The 13,672-nt window shown below is 48.7% G+C and overlaps 1 protein-coding gene across 5 annotated transcripts in view; it reads right to left on the bottom strand.

The window, feature by feature from the left end:
- PRMT2 (protein arginine methyltransferase 2) overlaps window positions 1–13,672 on the bottom strand; it is a 51,276-nt gene that overhangs the window by 12,671 nt on the left and 24,933 nt on the right. For all 5 annotated transcript variants that reach the window (XM_049875089.1, XM_049875090.1, XM_049875088.1 and 2 more), the window contains 3 exons: window positions 12,283–12,465; window positions 8,808–8,969; window positions 7,551–7,715 (listed from right to left, as the gene is read on the bottom strand). In XM_049875089.1, coding sequence (XP_049731046.1) covers window positions 7,551–7,715; window positions 8,808–8,969; window positions 12,283–12,465 — 510 coding nt within the window. The remainder of the gene's footprint in view (window positions 1–7,550; window positions 7,716–8,807; window positions 8,970–12,282; window positions 12,466–13,672) is intronic.

Here is a 13,672-nt window from a genome sequence, read left to right as displayed (position 1 = left end):
TTAATCGTGCCTTAAGTCAAAGTTTATAATTCAAGTCAGTTTCTCCTACAAAAACTTATACATACATTGTTATGTGACCCTAGCTGCTCTCCCTACAATGTGACAGCACACTCCTCCCACCCTCTATGCCCCACGTCCATTCAGCCAGCTCTTGTCCCCTCTGCCTTCTCATCTCGCAGAATTTTCACACCCGCTAAGCTGAGTGAAATCACTCCTTAACGCTATGAACTGTCGGACCAGGAGGAAGAGAGATACCACTGGTACTTGGTTAGACGGTGTCTAGTCTGGAAACCCTGGTGGCACAGTGGTTAAGTGCTACGGCTGCTAACCAAAGGGTCGGCAGTTCGAATCTGCCAGGCGCTCCTTGAAAACTTTACGGGACGGTTCTACTCTGTCCTATAGGGTCGCTATGAGTCGGAATCAACTCGACGGCACTGGGTTTTTTAGTGAACAGTCACATCCACCCTACCCTGCATCCTCACATCAAGGCACCCTCACAGGCAGGCCCCTGACAGCCTGTCTGCACTGCCCTGCCCTGCCCTGTATGGACCAGCCCCTCCTGGAAAACTCCCCCAGCCCCTACACCTGGGCTCTCCTGACATGGCCAGCCCCCTCTGCTCTGGCCCAGACCGTGCCCTACCCTCCCCATGCCCTCGGCCATGTCCTTCCTACACTGCCACCTCAGGCCAACAACACAGCCCCAAGGGACAGTGCCTATACTGAAGACTTGGGTAACAAGACACCCGGCCAGCTGTACCTGTTTAATGCTCACTGTCACTACTCTGAAATTCCCAGTTACTCCGTCTTTGAGCCTGTGCTGTTAGGTGCCACTGGATGGGGCAGAGGGTGTACAAGCCAAGGACATGTGTGCTGAGCGCACCCAACTGCCCCATCTTGTCCTTTCTTACTCTGCGACATCCCTGCATTAGTCAGCCCTTATGCTGACCACAAGGACACGGAGAGAAAAGGAAGACAGGCACCCACGGCCCGCTTTCCTTTCAGTCCCTCCCCTCTCATCAGGGAGCCCTGGTTGAGAGCGTTGGTAGAACGTGTATACCAAGTGAAGGCAGACAGCTGAAGTAGTTCTGTGCAGCTTTCCCACTGTTCTTGTGAGAGTGAAATTCACGCGCACGCAGGAGCTACGAGCTATAAACTGCATGATGACCGTGATTCTGCTAACAAACGTTCTTATCTTTGCGTTTAACACTGGCATCGCATGATAGAACGATGAACGTAAAATTTATGGTAATAATTTAAAATCTCAATTTTTCTTTCCTTAGAAAGTTAAATAGCAAATAAAAAATGCCATTACAAGTGGAAAGAGACGGCAAAAGAAAGGAAAAGCCCTTCAGCCAAAGATTAGACAGGCCCGTAAAACAAAACAAGACCAAAGGGGCACACCAGGCCAGGAGCGAGGACGAGAAGGCAGGAGGGGACAGGAAAGCTGGTAACGGGGAACTCAGGTTGAGAAGGCAGGGTGCTGACATGTCGTGGGGTTGGTAATCAATGTCACAAAACAATATTGTTTAATGAGAAGCTAGTTTGTTCTGTCAACCTTTATCTAAAGTACAATAATTAAAAAAAAGAAAAAGGGCATGCTCAGAGGCTGCTAAGAGGTGGGGTGAGATAAAGGCTGAAAACAGAACATCAGAATCAGCGACGGAGACTGGTGGTTATGGCCTTGACAGAAGTAGATTAGGAGTTAGGGGAATAAAACTGAACTGGGATGGGTTCCAGAGAGGATGGAGGGGAGGAAGTGAGGACACTGGGTACAGTCAGCTGTTTCCCGGAGTTCTGCGACAAAGGCCATGAGAAAAATAGGGCTGTAACTGGACAGAGACAGGGGTTTAAGGAAGAGCCCTGGTGAGACAGGAGACGTCACTGAATGCTTTCACACTGTTGAGAATCTCCAGCAGAGAAGGAAATTTGTCCTAGAGTTTTTCTCCTAAATATCTCACACCAGTGCCATCCTTCCATCCTCACTTGTTTGTTGCCGTCGAGCTGGCTCCGACTCATGGTGACCCCACGTGTTACCGAGTAGAACTGCTCCACAGGGTTTTCTTGGCTGTAATCTTTTAAGTGCTATGGCTGCTAACCAAAGTGTCGGCAGTTCGAATCCGACAGGAGCTCCTTGGAAACTCTATGGGGCAGTTCCACTCTGTCCTATAGGGTCGCTATGAGTCGGAATCGATTCGACAGCACTGGGTTTTGTTTTTTAATCTTTACAGAGCAGATTGCCAGGCCTTTCTTCTGCAGAGCCCCTGGGTGGGTTCAAACCACCAACCTTCAGGTTAGTAGTTGAGTGCAAACGTTTGCACCACACAGACACCTTACAGATGTCTTATCTGGGATTCTGAACAGCTTTCTTTATTGGAAAAAAAAAAAAAAAGGAAGAGAGTCTGTTGTGGGTTGAACTGTCTCCCCTAAAAAGACATGCTAAAGTCCTAACCCCCAGTACCTGTGAATGTGACCTTATTTGAAAACAGAGCTTTTGCAGATGTAACCAAGTCCAGATGAAGTCATACTGCATTAGGAAGGCCCTAATCCTGGTGACCTTGTAAGAGGAGAAAGCAGAGCACACAGGGGAGACGGCCACAGGAAGACGTGGGCAGAGTCTGGAGTGATGCTCCCACAAGCCAAGGGACTCCTGGAGCCAATCCTGGTGACCTTGTAAGAGGAGAAAGCAGAGCACACAGGGGAGATGGCCACAGGAAGACGTGGGCAGAGTCTGGAGTGATGTTCCCACAAGCCAAGGGACTCCTGGAGCCACCAGAAGCCAGAAAAGGCAAGAAAGGATTCTCCACTAGAGCCTGTATGGCCCTGCCAAAACCTTGATCTTGGGCTTGTGGCCTCCAGAACTGTGAGAGAGTAAGTTTCTATTCTTATAAGCCACCCAGTCTGTGGTACTTTGTTCACGGCAGCCCCAGGACACAAAGGCAGGGTCTATACTGTGGCACCATCCTCTACCTTCTCCACACGCCCCTGCCTGCCGGGACAACCATGGCCCAGCAGTGTGCTCCCTCCATGCCATCTTATCCTCTATCCCACTCAGCTGCAAAGCCCCGGCCCTTGATAAATCTGACTCCCTGGAGCTCACTGGTCTAGCTGTTGCAGTCTCCTGCCAGTCCTGGAACACGGCACAGCCGCTCAGTGAACCTGGGGCTGCTGACACTCCCTGCCTCATGCCTCATGGTCCACCCGCCCTTGACCCATCCGGGCTCTCCCAAATGTGGCGCACCTGGGTGCTTACTGAACGGACAACAGTGTTTAGGACAAAGTTATTTTAGAACATCGTCCTTTGTGGGTGATGCTGTAATAGACTAAATTATGACCCCTCAAAAGACGTGTTGTAAACCCTGACCCTTTCATCTGCGGACGTTAATCCCATTTGGGAACAGGGGGTCCTTTGCCATGTTAATGAGTCCACATCAGTATAGGCTTCTTAAACCTAACCATTTCTGAGATATAAAAAGACCAGATTAACTTGCATCAGGTGGGCACTTGAGACTGTGCTGGCATCTCCTGTCTGGAGGGGAGATGGGCGGGTAGAGGGGGTTAGAAACTGGCAAAACAGTCAAGAAAGGAGAGACTGGAAGGAGGGACCGGGCTGACTCATTAGGGGGAGAGTAAGTGGGAGTATGTAGTAAGGTGTATATAAGTTTATATGTGACAGACTGACTTGATTTGTAAACTTTCACTTAAAGCACAATAAAAATTATTTAAAAAAAAAAAAAAGCAGATTAGGCACAAAAGCAAATAAGCACAAATGGAGGAAAGACGGATGCCACATGGATATTGCCAGGGAATGCCAGGAAGAACCCTAGAGACGCTGAGACAAGGATTTTCCCCCAGAGCAGACAGAGTAAGCCTTCACCTTGAGCCAGTGCCCGTAAGACTTCTAGCCTCCTGAACTGTGAGAAAATAAATTTCTGTTCATTAAAGCCACCCACTTGTGTTATTTCTCTAACAGCAGCCCTAGGAGACTAAGACAGACGGTGTGGGCCCTCTCTCCCGGCACATCATCTCATGAACCCATCCCCATTGCCATCAAGTCCATTCCGACTTATAGCGACCCTACAGGACAGAGCAGAACTGCCCCATAGGGTCTCCAAGGAGCGGCTGGTGGGTTTGATCTGCCAGCCTTTTGGTTAGCAGCCGAGCTTTTAACCACTGCGCCACCAGGGTTCCCTCATGAACCCAGAGCCTATTCACACTTGATCTTCAGACTAGGTCATTTCAGCAGGGGTGAACGTCTCTTGCCATCATCTCCCTCCTTCTTTACAATCTGTAAAAAGCTGGGGCAACACTCAACAGCTATTTCTTCCTATTTAAATAGGTTCTCCAGCTGGGAGCATCTGTCATAGTCCTCTCACCCTCACCCAGATGTTATTTTCTGAGTTTTTACACAGGAAACTAAATTTCAGATAAGGATGATTCACTCTAAAACCTCATGTCCCAAGATGCTAAACCCAGAGTCAGCCTCAGGAGAAAAGGGTGGGCTAGCAGCATCTGCTGAAGCACCAGGCCCACCTGGGTTCCCATCAGCACTCACTCACATCTGAGCTGCTTGATTCAAGTGTTATGAACACGAGATACTTAGACAGGATAAGTTGAATGTCCCAATCAGGGGGACTGTAGGGTACAGAAAGCAATTTGGTCTTTTGTTCCTGAGAGCCAGGCTATACCTAAAGCTAACGAATGGGGGCTGACCAGACCAAGAGGGCCCACCTGGGGGCCAAATGCCACCCAAGCGTCATAAACATGATGTAATTTATCATGGCCACATGGGAAGGGCAATAAAAGTTCTGAGTCCTGAGGCTCAGATGAAACTTTCTGGTTAGTAAGATGGAACATCTGCTCTGGGGAGGGCAGTGTGTTCCCTTGGGACATGGAAGTTCCACACTGGGACCCCTCCTGAACCCTGCCCTATGCATCTCTGTATCTCTTTTTGTTATCATGGGCATGGTATCTCCCATGAGCACTGTGAGTCATTCTGATGAAATACAGGACCCAAAGGAGTAGTAGGGGCTGGCTAGTCTGAAAGTGGAGCGAGTCATGTGGACTCCTGGGTTTGTGGTTGGTACTCTGAGAGGGTAGAGGAAAACCCCAAATTTGGGGCTGGCTAGTCTAGGTGATACAACAGAATGTGGAAATTATAGAACAATATCATTAATATCACACACAAGCAAAATTTTGCTGAAGATCATTCAAAAACGGCTGCAGCAGTATATCAATAGGGAACTGCCAGAAATTCAGGCTGGATTCAGAAGAGGATGTGGAACCAGGGATATCATTGCTAATGTCAGATGGATCCTTGCTGAAAGCAGAGGGTACCAGAAGGATGCTTACCTGTGTTTTATTGACTATGCAAAGGCATTCAACTGTGTGGATCATAACAAACTATGGATAACACTGCGAAGAATGGGAATTCCAGAACACTGAATTGTGCTCATGAGGAACCTTTACATAGATCAAGAGGCAGTTGTTCGGACAGAACAAGGGGATACTGACTGGTTTGAAGTCAGGAAAGGTGTGCATCAGGGTTGTATTCTTTCACCATACCTATTTAATCTGTATGCTGAACAGATATTACCAGAAGCTGGACTATATGAAGAAGAACAGGGCATCAGGATTGGAGGAAGACTCATTAACAACCTGCGTTATGCAGATGACACAACCTTGCTTGCTGAAAGTGAAGAGGACTTGAAGCACTTACTAATGAAGGTCAAAGACCACAGCCTTCAGTATGGATTACACCTCAACATAAAGAAAACAAAAATCCTCACAACTGGAGCAACATCACGATAAACGGAGAAAAGACTGAAGTTGTCAAGGATTTCATTTTACTTGGATCCACAATCAACCGCCATGCAAGGAGCAGTCAAGAAATCAAAAGATGCATTGCATTGGGCAAATCCGCTGCAAAGGACCTCTTCAAGTGTTGAAGAGCAAAGATGTCACCCTGAAGACTAAGGTGCGCTTGACCCAAGCCATGGTATTTTTAATCACATCATATGCATGTGAAAGCTGGACAATGAATAAGGAAGACTGAAGAAGAGCTGATGCCTTTGAATTGTAGTGTTGGCGAAGAATATTGAATATACCATGGATTGCCAAAAGAACGAACAAATCTGTCTTGGAGGAAGTGCGGCCAGAATGCTCCTTAGAGGCAAGGATGGCGAGACTGCGTCTTACATACTTTGGACGTGTTGTCAGGAGGGATCAGTCCCTGGAGAAGGACATCATGCTTGGGAGAGTACAGGGTCAGCTGAAAAGAGGAAGACCCTCAACGCGGTGGACTGCAACAATGAGCTCAACAATGGCTGCAACAATGAGCTCAAGCATAACAACGATTGTAAGGATGGCGCAGGACTGGGCAGTGTTTCGTTCTGTTCTGCATAGGGTCGCTATGAGTCGGAACTGACTCGACGGCAACGGGTTAGTCTGAAGTGGGGGGAAGGGGTCATGTGGACTCCTGAGCCTGTGACTGGTATCCACTGACCTAGCCCTGGGCGAATGGGGATGTGAGAAAGAAGGGCTGCATGGGCAGCTGAAGTCTGAACTGAATAGGGTAGGAAGCTGAGATTTCCTTAGGATGCACTGGCGTATGGAGTGGGATTTGTTATTCACCACACAGTCCGGCATCCGAAGTGGGCAATCGTAGTCTCCCTGGACTCGTCTGTACAATGGCGTAGTTGGCAGGATTTGCTACAGCAACCCTGACTGATCACAGGCGTAACCAGGAAATCGTTCCCTTCTATTCACGTGCAGCAAGAAGACTCAAGAAGAGAATAGCCTGTGAAAGGCCAGGCCGTACAATGGGATCCCCCAAGTAGCGCTAACCATGGTTTTCTCAGTACAGCAGGAGACACGGTCTCTGAGGAGAGAACAATCTCAGGCTAAGGAAAAGAGGGAGACTCTGCGTATATTCAAGAGTCATGTGTATTAACACTTGATCATGATACTTGCATGATACTTGCAGGTGTCCAAAGACAACATATCTTACATAAACCACTCATGAGAAAGTTACACTAACTTTGATTTCAATCTGTCACAAAAGCATCTTTTTAATGAGTCAAAAACTCAAGACAATGAACACAATGTTCATACAAGAAATCACATCTTAACTTAGAAAAAAAATTAAAATTAATAATGATACGTGAAGATCCCCGGGACTGACCTGGTCATGCCTGTGTTTGGAAACCTGAGTAAAATCCAACCCTCCTCCGTGGGCTCCTGTTACACCACAGCTGTCCCCACATCACAGTGCCTCCCTCCGCCCTGTCACATGGCACTACCGGACTCAGGCACCCCTCCCCCACCCGCCACATGCCATTACCCTACCAGGGCACCTCTCCCTATCACATGACACTACCTGACTTAGGTACTCCATCCCCCATCACATGACACTACCTGACTCAGGTACTCCTCCCCCATCACATGACACTACCTGACTCAGGTACTCCTCCCCCATCACATGACCCCACCTGACCTGGGAACCCCTCCCCCTATCACATTACACTGCCTGACCCAGCCCCACCCCCTCTCACCAGCAGGCAGGTCCCCATCCACTCGGACACCAACACGTCCACCTTCTCTGGAAGTACCACATCCTCCACCTTCTGCTGGAACACGGTGATGGTGTCAGCGAAGCCGTTCTGCAGCACCAGCTGCCCTGTGTGCTGCGCCATCTCACTAGCCTCCACAGCATACACCTACGGGCAGGACAGAAGTCCATTGGTCAAGCGTGCTGAAGAGGCTTCTGGCCCCACTCCACGTGACGGCCATCTCATCTCCTGGGTCTGAGTGGACTGAGACAGCTGGAGTAGAATCAACATTAGAAAACCACTGAGTGCAGCAAGAGAAGGAGACAGGGTTTGGGTGGTGGCAGGCAGTGCACACAGCTACTGGCCATGCAGCTGCTCCGGACACCCTGACAGTATCAGGGAGGGGCTCTGTTTCCGGATCGAATAGCTGCTTCTAATCCTTCCTCTTCCCTCCACACCTGCCCCACCCAGGACCGCCCACTCTAGGAAGCCCTCCTGGCTAAGAAGACTTGTGGCCAGGCATGTGCACACATAGCCAAGCCTAATCTACAACTGATCCTAGATGCTCTTGGTGCCCAACAGCACAGCCAGAATCTGTCTCTGTGTCCAGTGACTGCGTCAGGCAATTCCAAATATAAGTTCTCAGAGGACAGCCTGGTGGAGGATGCCAAGGGCCAGGTCCCAGTTCCAGCAGAATCTGGGTCAGGCGAGTCCTATAAAACAGGATCATCACTCATCTGTGCCAGCTGTCACAAGGCACAATCCAACAGCACAGACAGACAGGCCTTAAGGGCAGAGGGCCGCGTTTCATGGTGAGTGAGGGTCTTCCACGTTGCCCATGAGGTGGGCTATGCCTGAGCAAGGCAGGGTCTCAGACCCTGACCAAAGGGTGCATCACACCCCCGATGGTGATCTGCACACTGCAGCCTAGCTTGACGTGGGACCACTTATCTCTACATCCAACTAAACAAACATTTCACAAAAATACCCCACAACACGTACTTCCCTCTGGCATTTCTTATCCTGCCCTATTCCATTCCATTTAAAAACAATCACTGTTTGAGCCTCATTATGGCAACATCGCAGCCTCACAAGGCTCGGCCCCTGGCTGGGAGCTACTGCCCAAGTCCCTGAACACAGGGTCACTTCACAGAGACAGCCGCCTGAGCAGGCAATCAAACAGTGAGGTTCCCAGCAGGGACCGTTCTCACCGGCCCACCTTGGCACGAACAGACCGGAGGACCAGCATTTTCTACTCACAGCTCTGGGTTGAGCATGATGCGCACAGAAGAGGCTGATGATCCCCGTTCCACAGCCAACATCCAAAATCACTTTATCTTTCAGGGAATCTTTATTCTGCAGGATAACGTTGTGGTATTTAGTTGTTCGTGGCTGGTCTGCCAACATTTCCAAGTGAAGTTTCTAGAGGAAATACACATGTAGAATCACTGCCATTAGCCTAACACACATGGAGTTCTGGTTTGAGATGGAGGATTAGAGCCAGAATGAGTACCTTTTAACCCTACCACCCCATACCCAAAAATATGAGGAACAAATAGGTTTAAAAAAGCAAAAATACACCAGCATATAAGTGGCCAACAAAGGAGTGAAGCAGAAGTTTCCGGAATCCTCTCGGCTCAGCATGGTGCTCCCTATAGCTTCTCCCTGTGTCTTCTCCCAAGAGCCAGGCAGGTGGAGAAGCAGTTGTGGACCACTCGGGACGGAGGTGTGAATGTCAGCCTTGGAGCACCACCAATCCCACCCAATACAGCAGGAATCCCCACATTCCCAACCCGAGACACCACCTGGTCAAGTATCCACCAAGAGAGACCACCAGAGGGCGCTCACAGTGGCCCTTAGCAAAGGCTGCAATCTCCCCGCCTGGCAAAGGGGCCCAAAAGTCATATTTCACACATAGATTTCCCCCTTGTTCACTCAGGGAGTGCAGAAACTACAGCCCAGGGGAGGGAGATGACACCAAGTAGGAACACAACCCTGGCCAACTCTCTGGGAGGACACCCCAAAAGCCATGGACATACCCCCTGGAATCACTCCAATCCCCCAGTAGAGGGACTCAAAGAAAGGCTCACCCAAGACAGTTAAGAAAGCCACAGAAGGGCGGTCAGAGCCCTTGTCTGCAGACAAGGCCACACAGCCACAGTAGTGCCTCCTGCAGTCCCATTCCCCATCCCCCCCACCCCACTTCCTATCTTTCATTCCCGCCCCCCAGCGCTTTCAAACTGTAGAAACCCCAGCTGACAACTGTATCACTTGGAGGGGAAGACAGACCCAGGAAATAATGTAGCCAAGGACAGGCCACCTAGGCTGCGCCAGCACAAACAGGAGGTCAGGAAGAGCTTTCACGTAGCCCTCACACACACATTGTAGAATGAAAAATAAAGGGTGGATGGGGGCAGGCAGCATGAGGAAAGGGAGGTGAACAGGATGCAGAGGAAGAAGTCTATGCCAACCAAAAGGAAAGAAAATATTTCCCTTTCAGTACTACAGCATAAATTCAAAAAGGCATAAATTTAGTAAAATAAGTACCTGAAGACAAGATGGTAACATTACGTACAGAATTAGATTTTAAAAGGCAGGGGTACTACAAAGTTTAGGAGAAAATCTGAGGACCAGAACACCACCATTACAGAACTGTGCACAGGAGGTTAACCCGACCTTTCCCCTCCTGCACAAGAACCCAACCCTACGCCGGTCTCCTGCCTCTGTTCCTCTGGAGACCTTATAAAGATGGCTTGTTAACCGTGTAGCTCAGCAATGCTGCTTACGCCAAAATGAACCCTGACTGGAGGCTGTGTCTGGGCAGGGTACTGTAAGTGCTCGGCGGGGATGCTGTGACTTTGGGCTTCCCTGAGTGGGAGGAATCTTGAAACTGGGCATGTCCCTTGCAGGGACCTTGGAAGCTCTACCCATGAAACAGTCACCAGACACTCTGGCCCCCGTGATGCAGGAAGCATTAAAGCCAAAGCTGTCCCTACGGTGTGGGTCTCGTCCCCTTGAACCCGAGCTGCTGGCCTGCGACAAGGACTCTCTCCTGCCCCCTGAAGATGAGCCCCTGGTCCCGCCCCGCCGGCAAGCTCAGCTTCTTAGCAGACTAGTGCCAAGTATAGCTTATGGTCTTTGTGTGAAAGTACAAGTTTAGTGGCTATTGCCTATCATGCAAATGAAGCATCTGTGGGCTACTAAAAGGGACAGAGAGAGGACTGGTTAGTTTGTGGCCCTGGTAGGAGGGCTAAGCCTTCAAACTGATGAGGAGTTTTCTTATATGCAGCTAGCCCTATAGAGGCTGGCAGGCAGAAGAAGAAAGAAAGAAGCAGGAAAACAGAAAAGGCAAAAAGAGAGAGGAAGCAAGGAACCTCCTAAAAGAGCTGTAACACAGGTCAAGGGCTGTAACATTGAAGACGAGCAGGCCGGAAAGGGCCCTGCAGCAGAGTCAGCGGTGACAGGCCCAGAAGGGATCCTGCAGCAGAGCTGGTGGTGACAGCAAAAACCTGCTGCTAGGAGTGCAGTGAAGAGAGCTGAACACAACTGCACCACTGGCTATGAGCTGGATCAGTTAACAATGGAGAGGCCAAGGGCAGGGAGGCCGAAAGCAGAGAGGCCTGTGCTCAGCATGCCAAGCGGAGGTCTGTCCTCATGGTGCCAAGAGGAGCCGGTCCTGAGAGGAAGCCTGTCCTGAGGGAGCGGGGAGGAGGCCTGTCCTGAGGGGGCCGAGAGGAGGCCTGTCCTGAGGGAGCCCGGAGGAGGCCTGTCCTGAGGGGGCCGAGAGGAGGCCTGTCCTGAGGGGGCCCAGAGGAGGCCTATCCTGAGGGGGCCCAGAGGAGGCCTGCACAGCTGAGAGGGAGCATGCACGGCAGAAAGAAGGGCCTACTCGCTTGCACAGCTGAGAGGAGCTGAGACAGCTGTCTTACACTGAAGAAGGGAGGGATGTGCTTTCCACTTCCGGGGAGTCTTCTGGACTTTGCCTGCATGCTTCCTGATCCTGAATTGTAGCCTGCTGATTGTGATCCCAAGTTGTACCCTGTTACTTCCTTAATAAACCACTTACCTGTAAGTATGGTCTGTGAGTTCCATGTGGCCAATGCAACAGATTATCAAAACCACAGAGAAGCTGAGAGTGCCGTGGGAAGGATGGCTGGTGTAAGAACCAGTAAAAAGGCTGGAGGCTGTCTGACTTCCACCTCATAGGAATGACCGCTGGACTGATCTTGATTCTCATTATTCCCCCGAAGTCACACAGGTTCTGACGCTACTACTACCAGGACACAGCACCTCTAAACTACTCATCAGCAGACTACAGCCTGTGGGCCAAATCCAGCCCTCTACCTAATTCTGTATGGCTCTGCAAGCTAAGAAAGGTATTCACATTTTTAAATGGCTAAAAAAAACTCAAAGAATAATATTTTGTGATACATGAAAATTATAAGACATTCAAATTTAGTATCCTATTAAATAAAGTTTTATTGGAACACAGCCATGCTCATTTGCTTCTGTGTTGTCCATGGCTGCTTTTGTGCTATGCTGACAGAGTTAGGTAGACAACACAGGAGCTGTATGACCCACTACGCTGAAGATATTTACAGAAATGGCTGCCAACCTCTGCTCTAATCAATGAGGAGAGGAAGCTCAGAGATTATTTTCTTAAAGTTCGAACAGACAACCAGAGAGAAGAAACCACCACCTGGCAAACTAAACAGGGAATTTGAAAAACAATTACCAGAGTTCCATAGCTGCCAAAATACTCTTCATCTTGCCATGTGTCTTCAGGATCATACTCCTCCAGGTGTTTCCCAACATGGTTAGCTGGTATATAACCGCAGCAGCCTGCACGCTCACCCCACCACCAATCAGCAGTAGTTTGTCTCAGGATAAGAATTTTTTCTCCTCTCAAAAAACTGAGCTGGGAAAGGAAAAGGAAAAAAAAAGAAAGAAATAACCTACTAGCAAAACTAACTGATATTTCAACTGCAGCTTGGTGATAAATCCTGGTAAATCACGGCAATTTCAAAACGTAGTCAGTGAAAGTTCAACACTCATTCATGATAAAAACTCTCAGCAAAATTGGAATAGAAGGAAAATTCCTCAACATAATAAAGGGCCTTTATACAAAGCCAACAGCCAACATCACCCTAAATGGAGAGATTCTGAAAGCATTCCCACTGAGATCCAGAACCAGACAAGGATGCCCTTTATCACTACTCTTACACAACATTGTGCTGGAAGTCCTAGATAAAGAAATAAAGGGCATCCAGATTGGCAAGGAAGAAGTCAAAGTATCTCTATTTGCAGATGACATGATCTTATACACAGAAAACGCTAAGGAATTCTCCAGAAAACTACTGAAACTAATAGAAGAGTTCAGCAGAGTATCGGGATACAAGATAAACATACAAAAATCAGCTGGAGTCCTCTACACCAAGAAAAAGAACATCAAAGCAACAGAGAACCCCTGAGGGAGGAGGAGATCAGTGGGATGCAGACCCCAAATTCGCATAAAAAGACCATACTTAATGGTCTGACTGAGACTAGAGGAATCCCGGCGGTCATGGTCCCCAAACCTTCTGTTGGCACAGGACAGGAACCATTCCCGAAGAAAACTCATCAGACATGAAAGGGACCGGAGAGTGGGTAGGTGAGAGATGCTGATGAAGAGTGAGCTAATTATATCAAGGGGTCACTTGAGACTGTGTTGGCATCTCCTGTCTGGAGGGGGGATGGGAGGATAGAGTTGGAAGCTGGCAAAATTGTCACGAAAGGAGAGACTGGAAGGGCTGACTCATTAGGGGGAGAGCAAGTGGGAACACGGAGTAAGGTGTATATAAACTTATATGTGACAGTCTGACTTGATTTGTAAACGTTCACTTGAAGCTCAATAAAAGTTAATAAAAAAAAAAAAAAAGAACATCGAAGAGGAAATCACCAAATCAATGCCATTTACAGTAGCTACCAAGGAGATAAAATACCTAGGAATAAATCTTAACCAGAGATGTAAAAGACTTATACAAAGAAAACTGCAGTACACTTCTGCAAGAAACCAAGAGACTTACATAAATGGAAGAATATACCTTGCTCGTGGATAGGAAGACTTAACATTATAAAAATGTCTA

The sequence above is a fragment of the Elephas maximus genome, chromosome 2 (genome assembly GCF_024166365.1).
Source record: "Elephas maximus indicus isolate mEleMax1 chromosome 2, mEleMax1 primary haplotype, whole genome shotgun sequence".
Taxonomy (NCBI): Eukaryota; Metazoa; Chordata; class Mammalia; order Proboscidea; family Elephantidae; genus Elephas; species Elephas maximus.
This window is presented reverse-complemented; position numbering and strand designations above follow the sequence as displayed.